Source organism: Megascapheus bottae, chromosome 15, assembly GCF_031878675.1.
Source record: "Megascapheus bottae isolate mThoBot1 chromosome 15, mThoBot2.hap1, whole genome shotgun sequence".
Taxonomy (NCBI): domain Eukaryota; kingdom Metazoa; phylum Chordata; class Mammalia; order Rodentia; family Geomyidae; genus Megascapheus; species Megascapheus bottae.
The window spans coordinates 135,342-151,577 of record NC_143523.1 but is presented as its reverse complement, the minus strand read 5'-3'; the positions used below and the strand labels follow the sequence as shown (position 1 = coordinate 151,577).

Sequence of the window (16,236 nt, the reverse complement as noted above, 5' to 3'; positions counted from 1 at the left end):
ACATTTTGTATAAAAGGAATCACACACAGTGTGTGACTTTTTGTGTCTGGCTCCTTTCGTTTAGCAAGTATTTTCAGGTGAGTCTGCCCCTGAATGGTATTTCATGCTGTGCCCACATTGCTTTTTGCCATCTACCCAAGTTCCTGAACACTTGGGCTGTATACATTTTCACTTTTTCTGAATCAATATGATGTGAACATACATCCCTGTGCATGTTCTTTTGTGGACGTAAATTTTCATTTAGCTTAGAAAAACATGGAAATATTGAAGAACTAAAAAAGTGCCCCCATTCTGAGGCAGCAACCATCTTGTTGTTTATGTAAGCTGTTCAGGGTATAGAGATGGAAAATAACTACCCCAGACCCAAAATTATCCCCCATCAATAAGCAGAATAAAAAGAAAACTCTGATTCGAAAAATCACCAAGGACCCAGAGGCTGCACACACAGGAACTTCTGGACCCTAGTCAGGCATTGTTCACACAGGTGTCCATAAGCTCCAGGAACGAACCTATTTTGTGTCAAAATTAGACTGCACGGATAGCATTGTATAGCATTTGTTTCCCAAACCATAAAACTACTCTTTGACAGTTGAATGAGACCCAGCCGGCGTGAGAACTTCCCGTCAGTTTCCACCAGCCTGGGAAGCTCCCTAATTCCTATCTTATCTCACTCGACCACCTGATGGGTGTAAACCTGTGATTTTTGCCTTTAAAAAGACTGTGTAAACCCTGACTGTCGACTTCTCCCCCCCCCCCACACCTCACTGCGTCACTGCTTTGGGGTGTGAATGGACAAGTTCCTTGCCTGGCTCATAACTTGCAATAAACCTTGCTTTTGCATTTTGGAACGTCTGACTCTCGGTGGTCTCTTGGTGGTCATCCTGAGACTTGGGCATAACAATATATGTATCTGAGAGTGGAATCGTAAGGTCAAAGACTGGATAAATTCCCAGTGGGGGAATCTCGCCTTGATTAATCTGGGCTTTTCCGATTAGATGCTCAATTTTGTCCCAAGTATTCCAGTCTAGCAAGTTGCTAGTTGGCAGCCATGGGGCGATTTTAATTAAAGTATCCCAAACTTTAGATGTCTGTGTAGCTAAAATCTCTAACCCTTGACTTTTAAGGAAGAGCTTAAGAGAGTCAAGGGAAGGGTCATTCTTAGAAAGGATCTTTCCCATAATTTATGGGAGTATACTACCCGCAGTCCAATTGGCTCGTCGGCGGTGAGTTTCTCGAGCACATGTAGCCCTCACACGGGCGGCAAAGTTTCCTCACACGGGGTACCAGTTGTTGCTTCTCTCTGGGGCAGCAACATGGGAACAGGGAGGGACACACAGGGCCAGCCTGTAGTCCCCCGGGAGCTGAGCGAGATGGTAAGTGTAGAAGACCCAGCCCTCCCCCAATTACTGGGGAAGAAAAAAACCACGCCTGAGTCAGAAGCAGTGTTAACCATGGAAGCGCATCAGATCTCTCTGCTGATCTCTGCTGATCTGATCTGCCGTTCTCATTCTTTATTGCGTCAGACAATTAGTTATATACTGTCGGGGTAGGAAGGTGGGAACTGGGAAGCTAGCCAATAGGAAGAGGGCCACCGTGCTACCACTAAGGGTCTGGGTGGGGCTTTCAGGTACTGGGCAGAAGAGGTGCAGGAAAACACACGCGAGACCTGAGCTGCGAGACCCGCGAAGCTGCAGGGGGCTCAATCAAGTCACCTACACAGAGATGCCTTGAGAGAGATATGCAAGGAGTGAATGCCTGGCCAAAGCCCTTTACTTGCCACTGAGCCAGAATCAGGCCTCAAAGATGGAGGTGTTCATTGTTGTAGGTACTTTCGTGGGGCCATTTCTTTAACTGACTTCCCTACAAGCAGTTATCTCTCCCTTGTCTGCTGGAGTCTGGTGTCTGGTGCAGCCATTCCAGTCCTGGGACAGGGAACCTCAAGTCTCAAGTAATTCCTAGTACCCTGGGCCCTGCTATGGTACCCTGGCTGCACAGGGCTGCATTCCCAGGACTGGGCCAGCAACTCAAGGCCCCTGCTCTGCGGGTGGGGGGACATTCAAGCCAGAAGAGGGACACCTAATTTTTAAAAAAGATTTTATTAACATTGATTTTTGCATCATATTTCAAATGTCACGTTTAACAAACAAGTTTTCAAGAAGGGATTCTCTATATGCAATCACTGGCACATACAGTGATTGTATAATTCCTAAGGAATTATACTGCTTAAGTTCTGCCTTGAATTAACCATGTTTCAACGAATACGTTTGTATATATTTTTGCAGACCATTCAGTATATGTGCTTACGAGTTTGCAAACTAAATCTACCTTCCACATTGCCAGAGCCAGCCGGCCAAGGGTCCTCGAAAAGTAGGGCTGAGAGGCTAAAAGGAAAATAAGACAGAGACAGAGGGGTTCAGGAGGGCTAGAGCAATTGCTGCATCTGACAACTTTATTAAACAGCTTTATTTTATGCCTTAGTACAAAAGAACACAAAGCAATTGCTTATGTTGGCAATCAAGCTACAGTTCCATACTTGAATAATAACAAGAATTTTTAGAAGACTTATTGTTTGTATAAAGAATCATCTAGTCACAACTATCAAGTTATTCTCAACAAATCTATCCCCTGGAGGGAGAGGGTAACCAAACAAGTCTGGGAATACTATCAAAGCACACGGTCATGACCCGTGAGAATTTAGGCAAAAAGGTCACTCCACCCTTGCACGAAGGCAGGCAGATTGTACTCTTCACCCTTTGTCCTCAATATAGGCCTTTCGAGTATAACTCTGTTAGACCCCAGACTCATATTGGTTTCCCACACCACATATAAGGGAAAACCACATCCTTTGTCTCTTTGGGCCTGACTTAATTCATTTAACATAATTTTTCCAGTCTTTCAATTTCTTTACAAATGGTAAAGTATCACTCTAAGAGATGATTAAATTCCACTGTGTGTGTATATGTGTATATCAATATCACATTTTCTTGATCCATTTGTCCATTGAGGGGGTCTGTTTGCTGATTCCATGCCTGGGCTATGGTAAATAATGCTGCAAGAAACATAGTTGTGTTGGTGGCTCTACTGTATCCTGGAGAATATTTTTAGATCAAGTCCATTAGGATCTAGATTTCTCTGGCTGGACCTGGATACTTTTTCTTTCTGTCTGAAAATTTTCCAGTAATTCACCAAAACAGGCATTTTACTCATCTTACTCTTTTATTTTTATTTATTTATATTTACTTATTTTTATGGGTCGTGGGGCTTGAACTCTGGGCCTGGGCACTTTCCCTGAGCTCTCAGCTCAAGGCTACTACCATACTCCTGGGCCTGGGTGTTGTCCCTGAGCTCTTCAGCTCAAGGCTACCGTCTGCCACTTGAGCCACAGTGCCACTTCCCGTTTTCTAGTGGTTGACTGGAAATAAGAGTTACATGGACTTTAATGCCTGGGCTGGCTTTGAACCGTGATCCTCAGGTCTCAGCCTCCTAAGTAGCTAGGATTACAGGTATTTTTTTATTGTATATATTTAGAGAGTATGGGGTATTTTAATATACATATGCATGCTTGAATGATTACCAAAATTGAGTCAATTAAGGTACCTAGCAATTCACCTAATCTCGTTTCTGTGGTAAAAGAATGTGAACTCTTCTCTATTAGCATGTTTTTAGTATATAATACAATATATCAACTGTAGTTCTTTACAATACATTTAATCTTAAGCTTAACCTTCCTTTGATCTACTTCTCTGTTTCCCTCCCACAATGTAATTTTGTTTCTTTGCATTTAACATTTTTATATTTCACATGTAAGAGAGATTTCACATTATTTGCCATTATGTGTCTAGTTTATCTTAAAATGATATTACTATTTTTTCAATTTTTTATTGTGATTAATAGAAGGGTTACATTATATTCACCAGATAGAAGGTGCATAACTTCATAAACATTGAGACCCTTTCTCATGACATGGTCCCCATTTCCCTCCCACCCTCCCCCATTTATCTTGATTTCCCCCCCTTCCCTATCCAATTCAAATAACCAATTAAGCACATATAAAATATATCAGATAACAAGGTGAAAAATTGTAACAATATGAGATAACCAAGGGATGGCAAAAGAGATGAGAAATAACATAGTAGATTAAGGACAACAGTCACTCATTATATGGCTTTTGTTTCCTTATCCTGGAGTCCCTTACTTAAAATTATATTATTATCTAGTTTTTTTTTTTTTGCCAGCCTTGAGCTGGGGCTTGAGCTTAGGGCCTCAGCACTGTCCTTGTGCTTTCTCAAGGCCAGCATTCCACCACTCGAGCCACAACACCATTTCCGGCTGTTTCTATATATGTTATACCAAGGAAGCAAACCCGGGTCTTCGTGCATGCTAGGCAAGCACAGTATCACTAGGCCACACTCCCGGCTGATATTATCTGGGTTTGTCTATAATCACAAAAAAAACTTCTCTTCCTTCCCCTTCCTTCTTCTCCTCTTTCTCTTTCTCCATCTTCCATCGTCTATTTTTTAAGCATTGAGGTTTGAACTCAGGGCTGGGTACTTGTCAGGCAGTGGCTCTACCACTGGAGCTATTCCCTTGGCCCTTTTTACTTTGGAGATGTATAGTTCCAGTTCCAGAGCTCGAACTGAGTGCCCAGTGCTTGCTCACCTCCAGCCTGTCATTTTACTGGTTCATAGGAGATGGAGACTTGCTTCTGCCTGGGCTAACTTTGCATTTTATTCCTCCACCTCCACTCAGCCACCTGAGTGTTTAGGGTTGCAAGAATGTGCAACTGCCACTGTGGTTATTTTTGCTCAGGCCAGCCTGAACGGTAATCCTTCTACTTGTATTACCCATGTGGCTGGGATTACTGGCATGCATCCTCATAACCAGGTTAAGATTTCTTTTTTTGAAAGGCTAACATTGTTCTCTGTCCATATTTGTTTTCCTGTCTATGGGTTATAGTCATTCATCTAATGGACACACATGTTGGTCTGCTACAATGGGTCACAGTGCAATGAAAAGAGAGTCATGGATCTTTGACCTAATGGGCATTATGTTAGATTTTTCATTAGTCCATTTGTTTCTAGGCCATGAGGCAGAGCTCATGGGGCACGTAAGGGGAATACTCTTACCTATCTCATGGTGGCCAGATAGCAGAGAGAGCAAAAGAGGGGCCCAGGACAAGATGTAGTCTCCAAAAGCATGCCCCTAGTCAATCTACTTCCTTCTAGGCTCCACCAACTAAAGTTTCCAGAATTTTCCCAAATAGCAATACCAGCAGAAGACCAAGGACTGAGCCTTCAACAGTGAGCCTCTTGGAGAAATTGCTTTAAAACCATAATACACACACACACACACACACACACACACACACACACACACACACACACGTGCGCGCGCGCGCCTGCGCGTGAGCATGCACGTGGGATAGCTGGAGCCTGTCAGATTTCTAGTTTCTTGAGGACCTTGTATACTGCTTTCCACAATAGCTGGAACTACCCATATGTCAATGATATAAGTGTGTGCTGGGTTAGAAGCTGAGGGGTAGCTGAGACATCCTCTGCTGGACTTCTCCTTCTGAAACAGTGCCTCTCTGTGCTTGTCCTACAGAGTCCGTGGCACTGAGGCTTTGAGGTGGTAGCAGAGACTGTGCTGGGTGGCTGGATGTGCTCTACAAAGGGTCCTGGGGTGCAGTGTGCAGCAATGCCCTCAAGGAAGTCTCCTTGACCATCATCTGCTGGCAGCTGGGGTGTGGGGACCAGGGCTGGCTGGAGAGCAGGCCATCCTCTCTGGGAGGCTCTGGCATCTCCTGGGTGGACAAAATTGAGTGCCGCAGGCTACACAGCTCCACTCTGTGGCAGTGTCCCTCTGTACCCTGGCACCCCCACTCTTGTGCCCCAGGAGAGGAGGCCTGGATTTCATGTTCAGGTGGGCACTGGTGGTCCCAGAGGGTGTCCCAGAAGGGTTCTGTGTCTGACAGGTCACTCAAGCACTCTGCCAGAACCAAAGCCCTGCCTGTGGGTCATGGTGGTCCACAGCTTGATTCTGTGGAGGTCCCTGGATATTCGCACTCTGATGTAAGATGAAGTGTGTTTCCCATAGGAAGGTCACAGACAGTATCACCAGCTTCTGGGGAAATGCTCAACTGCTTATCCCCACCCAGCTGCCAAGGTAACTGTCTGTATCCCAGTGTACTTGCTCATCCAGATGCAGCTCCACAATGACCTCCAGTCTCTTTTCCAGAGGAAGGAGCACTGCGGGTGAGCGGGGGCCAGGATGGCTGCTCTGGGCCCGTGGAAGTCTGGCACACGGGCTCCTGGGGCACTGTGTGATGACTCCTGGGACCTGGCTGATGCAGAAGTCGTGTGTCGCCAGCTGGGCTGTGGTCAAGCCGTGGAGGCAGTGCCAGGGGCTGCCTTTGGGCAGGGCTCAAGGCCTGTATGGCTAGGTGATCTGGGGTGCCATGGCAGTGATTTCCCTGTGGAGCTGCCCTGCAGAACTGTGGGGATGCAGAGACTGCACACACAAGGAGGATGCCGGTGTGCGCTGCTCCTGTGAGTGGGTAGAAAGGGGCAGCAGGGAGGGGCAAACAGAGTGAGTTGGGGGGGGTGTTTCTACCGTCTGCTCATCCAGATCTCCTAGCTCAAGGCCTGAGGCAGATGTTCTGTTGGGTGGGATAGCACAGGGTTCCTGTTCTGTCCTGTGGGGTTCAGGGTAAGTGGGGCAGGTCTATGTTGCCGAGGGCAATGGATACTTTTCCGCCCAGCATCTTTACTGCAGATACCCCAGGACCATGGCATCAGTCATCAGTGCCCAGAGGGCCTGAGGTAGAGTTCTGTTTTCCCCAGCCCTGGGCACCTGAGGAATCTTGGCCAATCATACCTTCTTTAGCTAGTCCAGGCCTTTAGTGATGGACACCCAGCGCACAGTGGCGATGCTTGCCTTCCTCATGTCTGCACAATAGGGGATCTGCGAGGGACAGAGGTCCTCGCTCCCCAGCTGCTACTTCTTAGGTCTCTCCTTGGCTAACTGTGGGGTCCAGCCCAGGTGCGCTGTGGCCTCGTGGGCATCATAGCTAATGTCCAATGCAGAGCTGAGGAGTGGGCAGTAGCAGCAGTGAGACGCATCCCTCGCATCCATACCAGAACTTTCACCTGCACCCCTGCATGAGTCCACACACCTGGGTTTTCCCATGGGGACTTTCCAAGTGGCTTCCATATGGTCCTTCTCCTTGTGGTCTCCGTAGGTCCATTTGGGAACCCCCTTCTAGATTTTCCTACCTGTGTCTTCCACATGGGCAACTTGGCCTTACTCCTCTGTGACCCCAGCAGCTGCCTGCCCAGACATCAATGAGGCACTGTAGGTGCCCCGCCCTTCCTAAGGGGCTGAGGTCATCTAGGCCCAGGGTCACAAAGCCCTGGGCAGTTCAGGCACACAGGAGGCCCCGCCTCTCTCTGTGCCCCACAGCCCCTTCTCAGGCTCCTCCACCTGTGTCTATAGTCTGGACTCTGCCTGAAATCTTCTGCCTAGTCCTTGGCTGCTTTCTGGTCCTGGTCTTCCTAGCCCTGGGTGCTCAGTGGTGCTGTGGCAGAGTTGCCAGCATGGGTATGTGACAAAAATGGGTTTAAATGAGCTGACAGAGAGTGGGAGAAACTCCAAGATTGCAGCCATAGCAAGCCCTCTTTGTTGTGGTCCCTGCCCTGTATACTATCCCGTCTCACTGCCGGCCCCTATTGGGTTAGTTTCTATGTATCCCTGAGTTTTATCAGGGAGCCTGGAGTCCCCCCTCTTCTGAGATGGGCTGGATGAAGAGATTCCTTATTCTTGGGGCTCTGGAAATACTAGGTCTGCCCTCCAGTCCTCTCATTATCATTGCAGCTGGGGGATCTTTTGAATAGTGTATTACCTGACCAGCAATCCCACCCCAGGACATTGAGCCGGTGTGTCCAGCAGGGAGGAGCATTGCTCTTTAACCCATGGAGGGTGCAGGGGCCAGGGAGGGTGGACTGCACCAGCAGAGGGCTCTGTCTTAGAAGGTTCTGGTGTGGCCTTTGCAGGTTCTGGAATGTCTGGGCACTGGCCATCTGAAGGTATCTATGAGCATATTGAAGCTGCCTCTGTGGAGGAGAAAGAAGAGGAGCCTATAGCATCAAGAGACCCGGTGCAGGAGGAGGATTATGACAATGCAAGAGACCCAGAGGAAGACCCTGGCGATGAGGAGGAGGAGGCTGGGTCCCTCCTGAGCCCAGCGGGTGTGCATCTCTGTGCCCTGGGCTCCATTGCCCTTCTCCTCCTGTACTGCTCTCATGAAGGGAGCTCTGCACTGGCTGGCACCTATATTTAAAGAATCAAAGAATTGCTTTTCTGTGTCTCTGAGCCTTAATTGCATCTCTGGCCTAGGGCCTTTTGTCTTAAGGCTGCTCCTTAGGGTAGGGTCTTGTAAGGCACAGATGTGTTGTCAGGGAGGCCTTTGTTTTTCTTTGGTGTTCTTTCACCTGTGCTCAGAGGGTCTTAAGCACCTAGTGCCCAATGGCTTCAGGCGGGACCCTGGGTGGACAGTGTCTTGGAGTTGTGGTGACTGTCACCTGACCCATCCTGTTCAACTGGGGTCTATCTCTCTGTGTCTTCACTCTGCAGAGGGAAAGCAGGGGTGGAGGGTGCCTGGTGCTCAGGGAAGACCCTGGTGATAGCAGTGAGCATCTTTCTTATTAAACACAGACGGGGCCCCTTGCAGCCTTGACCCCGACACTCAAGCCAGTACAGAAGATCTTGGCATCCTCTTGGGCCAGCATGTGAGGATCCTGCACTGACCACAGGAGATATGAACCTGTCCAGAGCATGGTATAAATAAACCCAGGAGACTGGGGCCTTCCTCGTCCTCATTCTTTGAACTGTTATTATTATCATCTTTAAACATTCTTTAAACATGTGTTCATTCTTTAGACATGTTATTAACGTTATCATCTCTTTGAGTTCATCCATCCATCAGTCCACCCACCCATTTATCCTTAGTCCTTCCTAGAAACTTGCCGGACATTGCCACAGTCCTCATCTTGTTCTGCCCCCCTCTTAGACTTTTGTCCTCATGTTTAAACCTATAGGTTTCCTGGCCTTCTTTATCCTCATAGTTCTTCTGAGAGCCACACGGGATTCCTATGGACCTCCTGTCAGTGCCGGCAGGCCTGTGCTCCTCCATGCAAGGCAGATGTACCTGAGAATCCAACCTGTCGTTTCTCGGTCCCAATACATACTGGATGCTTGGTGGTGCATGCAGTACCTTCACAACCACACCTCACAGACCTGTCCTGACCTCATTCGTCCAAGACCATATTCTCCATGTTCTGACTAGCTCGGGACCCCTTTTCTCTCCTAACCAACCCATGATCACACCTGTACATCTCTCTCCATCTACTACCTGCTCATTAGTGACTACTGCCAATAGCCTTCCCCACCTTGATTAGCCCTGAGTCGACACATATTCAGACCCAGGTATCCTCTGGGAAATAGGTGTCTTTCCATTTTCTTCTCTGTGTGGTCAGGAAAATGTCTGCAAATGAATAGAAATACAATTTCATCAATAATTGCCCTCGTGAAGCTCTGTTGGATAGTTCACATGATGTCCTTGGGTAGAATGTAGTCAGTTGACTCTGGATCTTAAATTTCCTTCAAAGTCCTTGTTTTAATGGCTAAGGTCCTAGTGTCTCTGGTTATTTGAAGGTGCTGGGACAGTCTAGATCTAATGGATCCAGTAAAAGCAAATTTGGTCATTGGAAGCATGCCCTTGAAAGGGCATTTGGTCCTCAGGTCTCTCCTACCCCTCTCTCATGTTTCCTGGCCACTATGTGGTGAGCAGCTGTGTTCTACCGTGTACCCTGTCATGATGTTCTCTCTCTCTCCAGAGGCCCCAGAGCAACTGGTGCAACAACCATGAACTGAAACCTCTAGACCTGAGCAAAAATAACTCTCTCCTATAAGATGAGTGTCTCAAGTGTTTTGTCACAGTGATGGACAGCTGGCCCACACATACGCTTATGGTATTGATGAAGGAACCTTAGAGTGTTCTCCAGTACAGTGGTATCTACATGGGGAGGTCCCAGTAATCAGTAGTCCCTGTGGTGTCCTTGAGTAGAACAAGCCCTTGCCATGTTCTCAGGTCAGATGACTTCTAGGCATCTTGCCAGTCAATGAAATTCCATGCCTTTCTGATGTAGAATGGACCTTCTTTGTATCATTGTGGAACAGAGATAGCCATGGTGGATGGGCATCAGGAGACCCTCATGGTAAGCTGGTTTAGAATATTCCATCATGCTGATCTGATATAGCATAAGCCATGGTGGCTCAGGGAGAATAGATCTTCATGGTAACCTCATGCATAATAAATCTTCACGACAGCCTGTATAGAAAGTGTCTCATGCTTTCTTGTTGGACATGAACCTCTTTGTGGGCCATTTACAATGGTATCTTGGAGTGAAACATGAACTGGAATCCTAGGCAGAATGAATCCTGTGGTGTCTTTTTATACGAGGCGCTCACCAGTGTTCTGGTGGGTGATGGGCCTGTCTGTGGGCTAAGAACACTGGTAGTGTAGGACACTGCTGCCCTCCATTCTCTGGATGACCTGACTCTGGTGGCCTTCCTGCTGTCCATGCAATCCTCCACATCCTCAGACCTTCATGGACTGGTATAAGACAGTGTGGAAGCACGTGAGGTCAACTGAAGAAGTCATAGTTTACTAGAGATTCCAGTGGCAGAAGAGAGTCTGGCCTTCCACCTCCCCATCCAACTTCTAACTGCTCTGTGGTCTTCCTCCTAGTGATGGGCTCCAGGCCTTGCTCTCCCTTCCCCTTCTTCTTTTCAGGGCTGAACCTCTTCTTTCCAGGAGCAGCGGAAGTCCCCTGGCCCCCTCGAGTAGGATGGGTTCCACTTCTTCCTCTAATAAAATTGGAAGTATTTCAAATGCCTGACTGTATTGATGAGAAATTATGTAGGCATTTGGTGGGTAGAGTGAGCTAAGAGGACACCAGGTAAGGTGACTTGCATTTTGGGGACTGGCCTTTTCATGGTCAGGCGAGGCCGTGGCTGAGTGAACATGGAATAAGGAGCAGCATGGTGGTGAGTGCAGGAAGGGTCTCTGTGTGAGGCCTTCCTGCTTAAGAGAACCTGGGTCCCACACCTGCCACATACATGTCTGCACCTGCACCTGGGTCCTGGACTGACAAGAACATCCAGCCATGAGGCGTCTTCACTGTCCCTTGTCTGCATCTGCCACGAGATGTGTTCATGGTCCCTTGTCTTCCTGTGTGACAAAGACTTTGCAGTTTCCCACTCATCTCTACCCTGCTGAGATGACTGAGGTTCCACAGGGTCCCACGTGGCTTTGCACACTGCCATGTTGGCCAAGGTTTCATTTCCTAGGTTCAACAAATTGTGTAGTCGACTCTCCACATATCTTTTGACAGATTATTTTGTTTGCAAAATTGTATGGCCATTTTATTGTCATTGTTAAGGTGTTGTACAGAGGGATTTCCATTTCATAAGTGAGGTAATGAATATGTTTCTTTTTTGAACAATTCTACCTCTTCCTTTGCTTTTTCCCAGTTTCCCCTCCCATCCCTGCTCACAAGTTGCACAGTTCATTTTCTATATAGTGTATGCTGAGTACCATGACGGCCTTTATTCACTCTTCATTCTCCCTTGCTTTGCCTCCCTTTGCCTCTGCTAAAATGACAAAAAAACCCCAACAATGAATACCACCAGTACCACCATCGCCATCACTACCACCAGCAACAAAACAAAGAACCCTGTGGTCCCATATTTTGGAATTTGTTTTGATAAATGGTATTTTAAATGTTCAGAGGAGTTATACCTTTGACTTCCTCCCCTAAGGGTATCCTTTAATCTGACTGTGTATGAATGCCTAGAGTCCTGTATAAATGATCGTATCCAGTTGTAGTTGAGATCTATCTTCCACAAAGGAGAGAAAACATTCACCATTAAAACAAATATATCTAAGTATGGAATATATTTGAGGAAACCCTACTTTAAAAAATCCGTAGCAGTGCTCGCTTCGGCAGCACATATACTAAAATTGGAACGATACAGAGAAAATTAGCATGGCCCCTATGCAAGGATGATACTCAAATTCGTGAAGCGTTCCATATTTTTTTTTTTTTGCCAGTCCTGGGCTTGAGCTCAGGGCCTGAGCACTGTCCTTGGACTTTCTCAAGGTTAGAGCTCTATCGCTTGAGCCACCACTTCTGGCTTTTTTCTATGTACGTGGTACCGAGGAATTGAACCCGTGTCTTCTTCATGCATGCTAGGCAAGCGCTCTACCACTAGGCCAAACTCCCGGCCCTGCGTTCCATATTTTTGAGGAATTGTTTCCTTTATAGTTTCAAGGAATGGCAGTGTTCATTTCAGTTCCCAAATGGTTCTATTCCATACTAGAAATTTGAAATATGTAATTTGAAATCCTTAGTAACACTTGGATTTAATTTTATAAAAAATGCGTAGTGATGGGCTCAATTAAAATTGATCAAAGTTGGACCAATTTGATTTCCTGTATGATTTTCCCTTGGCAATCAGTCCTCCCTAGTAGCTTACAATCATTACATCTTATGTGGCACTGGGTCCCTTGTGCAGATGATCTTTAGGGTTCCACCCATCTTTGAGTGTGGCTTGTGTGGCTGCCTCAAGGGCCCACCTCAAGGGGACATCCACCCATCCTGGCTGGTCACTAGGCACATGTGTGCTTTTAAGTGTTGTGATCAGATTGCTAAGGCTGCCTGTTTCACGGCCCACTGATCTTGGAAGGACAGCTTTCATCCCCATCTTCTGGGTGAGGCAGATGTAGGTCCCCTGCTCTCCTGCATGGTCTTGGTCATGGCAGCCAAGCATCAGAGCCTTGCTGTAAAGGGGATCCTGTACCCTGTCACACTTGGAGATGTGTGACACCAGCTGCAGGAAGCCCATCTGGTTTCACAATCCAGCTGTTGGCATTGCCTGGCCATAGGCACAGTGAGTGAGCACTGCACAGTGTGGCAGATGACGGCCTGGATGTGGGGGGAGGCCCCACAGCTCAAGTTACAGCCTCAGAACAGTATCTGCTCCACAATAGAGTCAGCCTTCCTTCTGAGGCAGAGCACAGTAGTCTTCCCCCAGACCATCAGCCTGACAAGCTGCAGCTGCAAGGCAAGTGGGCATGCCACTGTCTTCTCTGGGGCTGTGGGCCAGTTTTCTGGCCTCCTGGACCTTTCCTCCTGGTGAGTGTGTCTGGCTGCTGTGTGCAGTTTCTGTAGTCAGGCACACAGGTGTGCAATTTGCACAGGGTGGGGAGTTAGAGATGACACATTTTGGATACCTCAGTTCTTTGTGCTCATTTTTGTTAACTTCCATTTTACCCCAGGGACTGTGTTGATACCATCCTGATTCCCAAGAGAAAAAGGAGGGATTGCCAGGCGTGGTGGCTCAGGCCTGTCATCCTAGCTACTCAGGAGGCTGAGATCTGAGGATTGTGGTTCAAACCCAGCCTGGGAACCAAAGTCCATGAGACTCTTATCTCCAATTAACCACTAGAAAATGGGAAGTGGTGCTGTGGCTCAAGGGGTGGGACAGTAGCCTTGAGCTGAAGAGCTCAGGGACAGTGCTCAGGCCCAGACCAACAACAACAACAAAAAAGGGAGAGTTCTGGGCAAGCATTCTCACATAGAAGCTTCTGGACAAAAATTCCAGAATTTTCCATGTCATGCTGTGTTCTTTTCCTGAAGGTCCAGCTGGAGGGAGTCTGTGTGTCTCCTGGATGGTGTAAACCGCTGTGAGTGTCGTCTACACCTTCAGCATCAGGGCCAGCAGGGCTTTGTGTGCGGGGACCACTGGGGCCTGCAGGAGGCCACAGTAACCTGCAGACAACTTGGCTGTGGCCATGTTCTAGCTACCCCTCAGTTTGTTTTAAGGCGTGAGGAGACGAGGATGCCATGGCTGTATGGTACCCAATGCCAGGGTGAGGAGACAACCCTCTGGTAGTGCTTACTGGGAAGCTGGATCCCCCTCGTCCACTGCAAGTGCCACTGTGTGGTGGCAATTATCTGCTCAGGTGGGTCAGCTGGGTCTCCTAAGCCCTTCTAGTTCTGGGACTTCCTTCTTTGTTCAAGATCCAGAGGGGGAGGAAGACGGGTCTGGACCAGATGTGAGTGCCTCATTTTCTTGGAGCTCTGGGGTTCCCTCCTGATGCACGATAGGGGCTTTCCTCTTTGTCCTAATGCGCTCTTCCTTGATCACTTTTCAAAGGACTCCCAAGATTCTACACTCAGCCACCAAAGCTATGTTTTCCTTTGTCATGGGCAACCTCAGTGGAGTATCTTCACCAGCTCTTGCTGTGCTCTGAGTACAGCTCTATGGGGCAATTACCCATTTGGGTACTCAGGGCAGATGTCCTGTCATGGGTTCCTCTGCCAGTGTTTCTTAGTGCTTTGTACAACTAGACCATGGCCTAACACCCTGAGGGTGTTGGGGGTGGGGCTGAGACCAAGGTGTTCTGGAATGGTTTCCTGGGTGATGAACCAGCACAGATGCTGCAGAGTGAGGCTGGTCACACCACCACTGAGAATCTATGCATGCAGCCCTGGCCAACTTTTCAGGTCTCAGTTTCTCTTCCATCCTACTAGGCAGTACCATGTGAAAAATTAGACTGCTCGGTGGTGGAAGCCCTTGTGCTGTGATCCCAGAGTCAGTGAACTTGGCCGGCTTTGTCCTGTGGTGTGACTTGCAGCAGCAGGAGGCGAGTGTCTTTTGCAGACAGTTGGAATGTGGCACTGCTTTGCAGTGGTCGAAAGCCTACTCTGAAGGGAACCTTGAGAGTCAGGAGCAGAAGTTGTTAACTTGCCAGGGAACAGAGGCCAACATTTTCCAGTGCAAGATCAATGTGAACTTCCTAGAGCAGTGTTACCGTCCAACCTATACCCAAGTGGTGTGCACGGGTAGGGACACCCTGGGTTTTTGGTGTCTGTGTATGCTGGGCGGACATCCAGGTGTCTGCCTCATCACATGGGGACATGGCCAATGAAACCTTTCCTGAGGATGGGTGTTGGCATGATTTTGCATTTCTACTGGGTTGCAGTTCAGGAACGCTCTGGGCAGCAGTCTCCTGTGGGCAGAGCTCAGGTTTCTACCAGCCTGTGTTCTGGGGCAGAGGGAGCAGTGTCCATTTACTCTGCCTGTGTGCTCCCAGGGAGCCATGTCCTTCCACAGGCCAAGAACCATGGCGGCCTTGGTGATCTTAGCACACATGTGAGATTTCAAGGGAGAGCTGAAGGAGGTGGCAAGGCCTGGAGTCTGCAGACCCCTGATTTACCCCTGGGCTTCTGGACCCTGGGGCATAACCATGTCAGAGGTGGACAGTGGGCACTTGTCCTCAGTAGTCAGCAGGGAGCCTCCCTATCCTTGGTTGTTACAGCTCAATGTCTTCCTCTAGGACACGTGGAAGCCCGACCGATGGGCAGTGAGCACCCCTGTGCCAGGCGCCTGGAGGTTCTGCGGGGCCTGACCTGGGGCACTGTCTGTGATGCTGACCTGGACCTAACCACAGCCCACATCATTTGCCAGGAGTTGAGGTGTGGAGTGGCAGTGTCCACTCCTGGGGGTGCCAACTTCGGCCAGGGATCAGGGCCTGTGTGGACAGAGGCATTCCACTGTGTGGGCTGTGAGTCACAGTGGTTCCACTGTCCAAGGGAGCCGGGCACCAGTGAGCACACAGCCAGGACGCGGTGCTCATTTGCTCAGGGGAAAGTGAGTGGGGCACTGGCCCGGGAGGGAGAGTCTGGGGTCTCAATGACTGGGCTGTGATGGTGGCAGAGTGCTGGGTCATGGCAACTCTGTTAGTGAGATTTCCTGGGCCTCCAGTTCTCTCCCTTTTCTTGAGCTTTACATGTATTTGTTCACCATATTTCTCTTCAGAGAAATATCTATTCCTATCTGTCACTCATTTCAGGAACAGAATGCTTGTCTTTATGTGATGATATTGTATGTTTTTGAATATTCAGTGTGGTTGTGGTTGACCTTTATAAACTCATGATTCTATTTCCTGTGGTTCCAAAGTGCACTTTACCATAAAGCCCCTTGATAGACATTTATTTCAATTTGGATTAATTACAGGACCTGGTTTTTGCTTTACTGTTGTGCTTTTGGTGTCTAATTCCAAGTCCTGCATTGTCTCTTCAGAGCCTCTTGGCCCTCTGGACAGGCTGA

The 16,236-nt window shown here is 48.2% G+C and overlaps 1 protein-coding gene, 1 long non-coding RNA gene and 1 other non-coding gene across 3 annotated transcripts; all 3 read left to right on the top strand.

Moving 5' to 3' along the window:
* The first annotated feature begins 7,436 nt into the window (after nucleotides 1–7,436).
* LOC150053639 (uncharacterized) lies at nucleotides 7,437–8,844 on the top strand. Its single transcript, XR_016537874.1, has 3 exons — nucleotides 7,437–7,599; nucleotides 8,052–8,246; nucleotides 8,713–8,844. It is a non-coding gene; the product is annotated as an uncharacterized LOC150053639 (long non-coding RNA).
* A 1,400-nt stretch (nucleotides 8,845–10,244) lies between these two features.
* On the top strand, nucleotides 10,245–16,236 carry Scart1 (scavenger receptor family member expressed on T cells 1). Its single transcript, XM_090346822.1, is given in 6 exon segments — nucleotides 10,245–10,274; nucleotides 13,831–13,887; nucleotides 14,678–14,969; nucleotides 15,464–15,724; nucleotides 15,727–15,777; nucleotides 16,232–16,236. Coding segments are annotated over 6 exon segments (696 nt in total).
* LOC150053638 (U6 spliceosomal RNA) lies at nucleotides 12,053–12,159 on the top strand. The gene has a single exon (XR_016537959.1). It is a non-coding gene; the product is annotated as a U6 spliceosomal RNA (small nuclear RNA).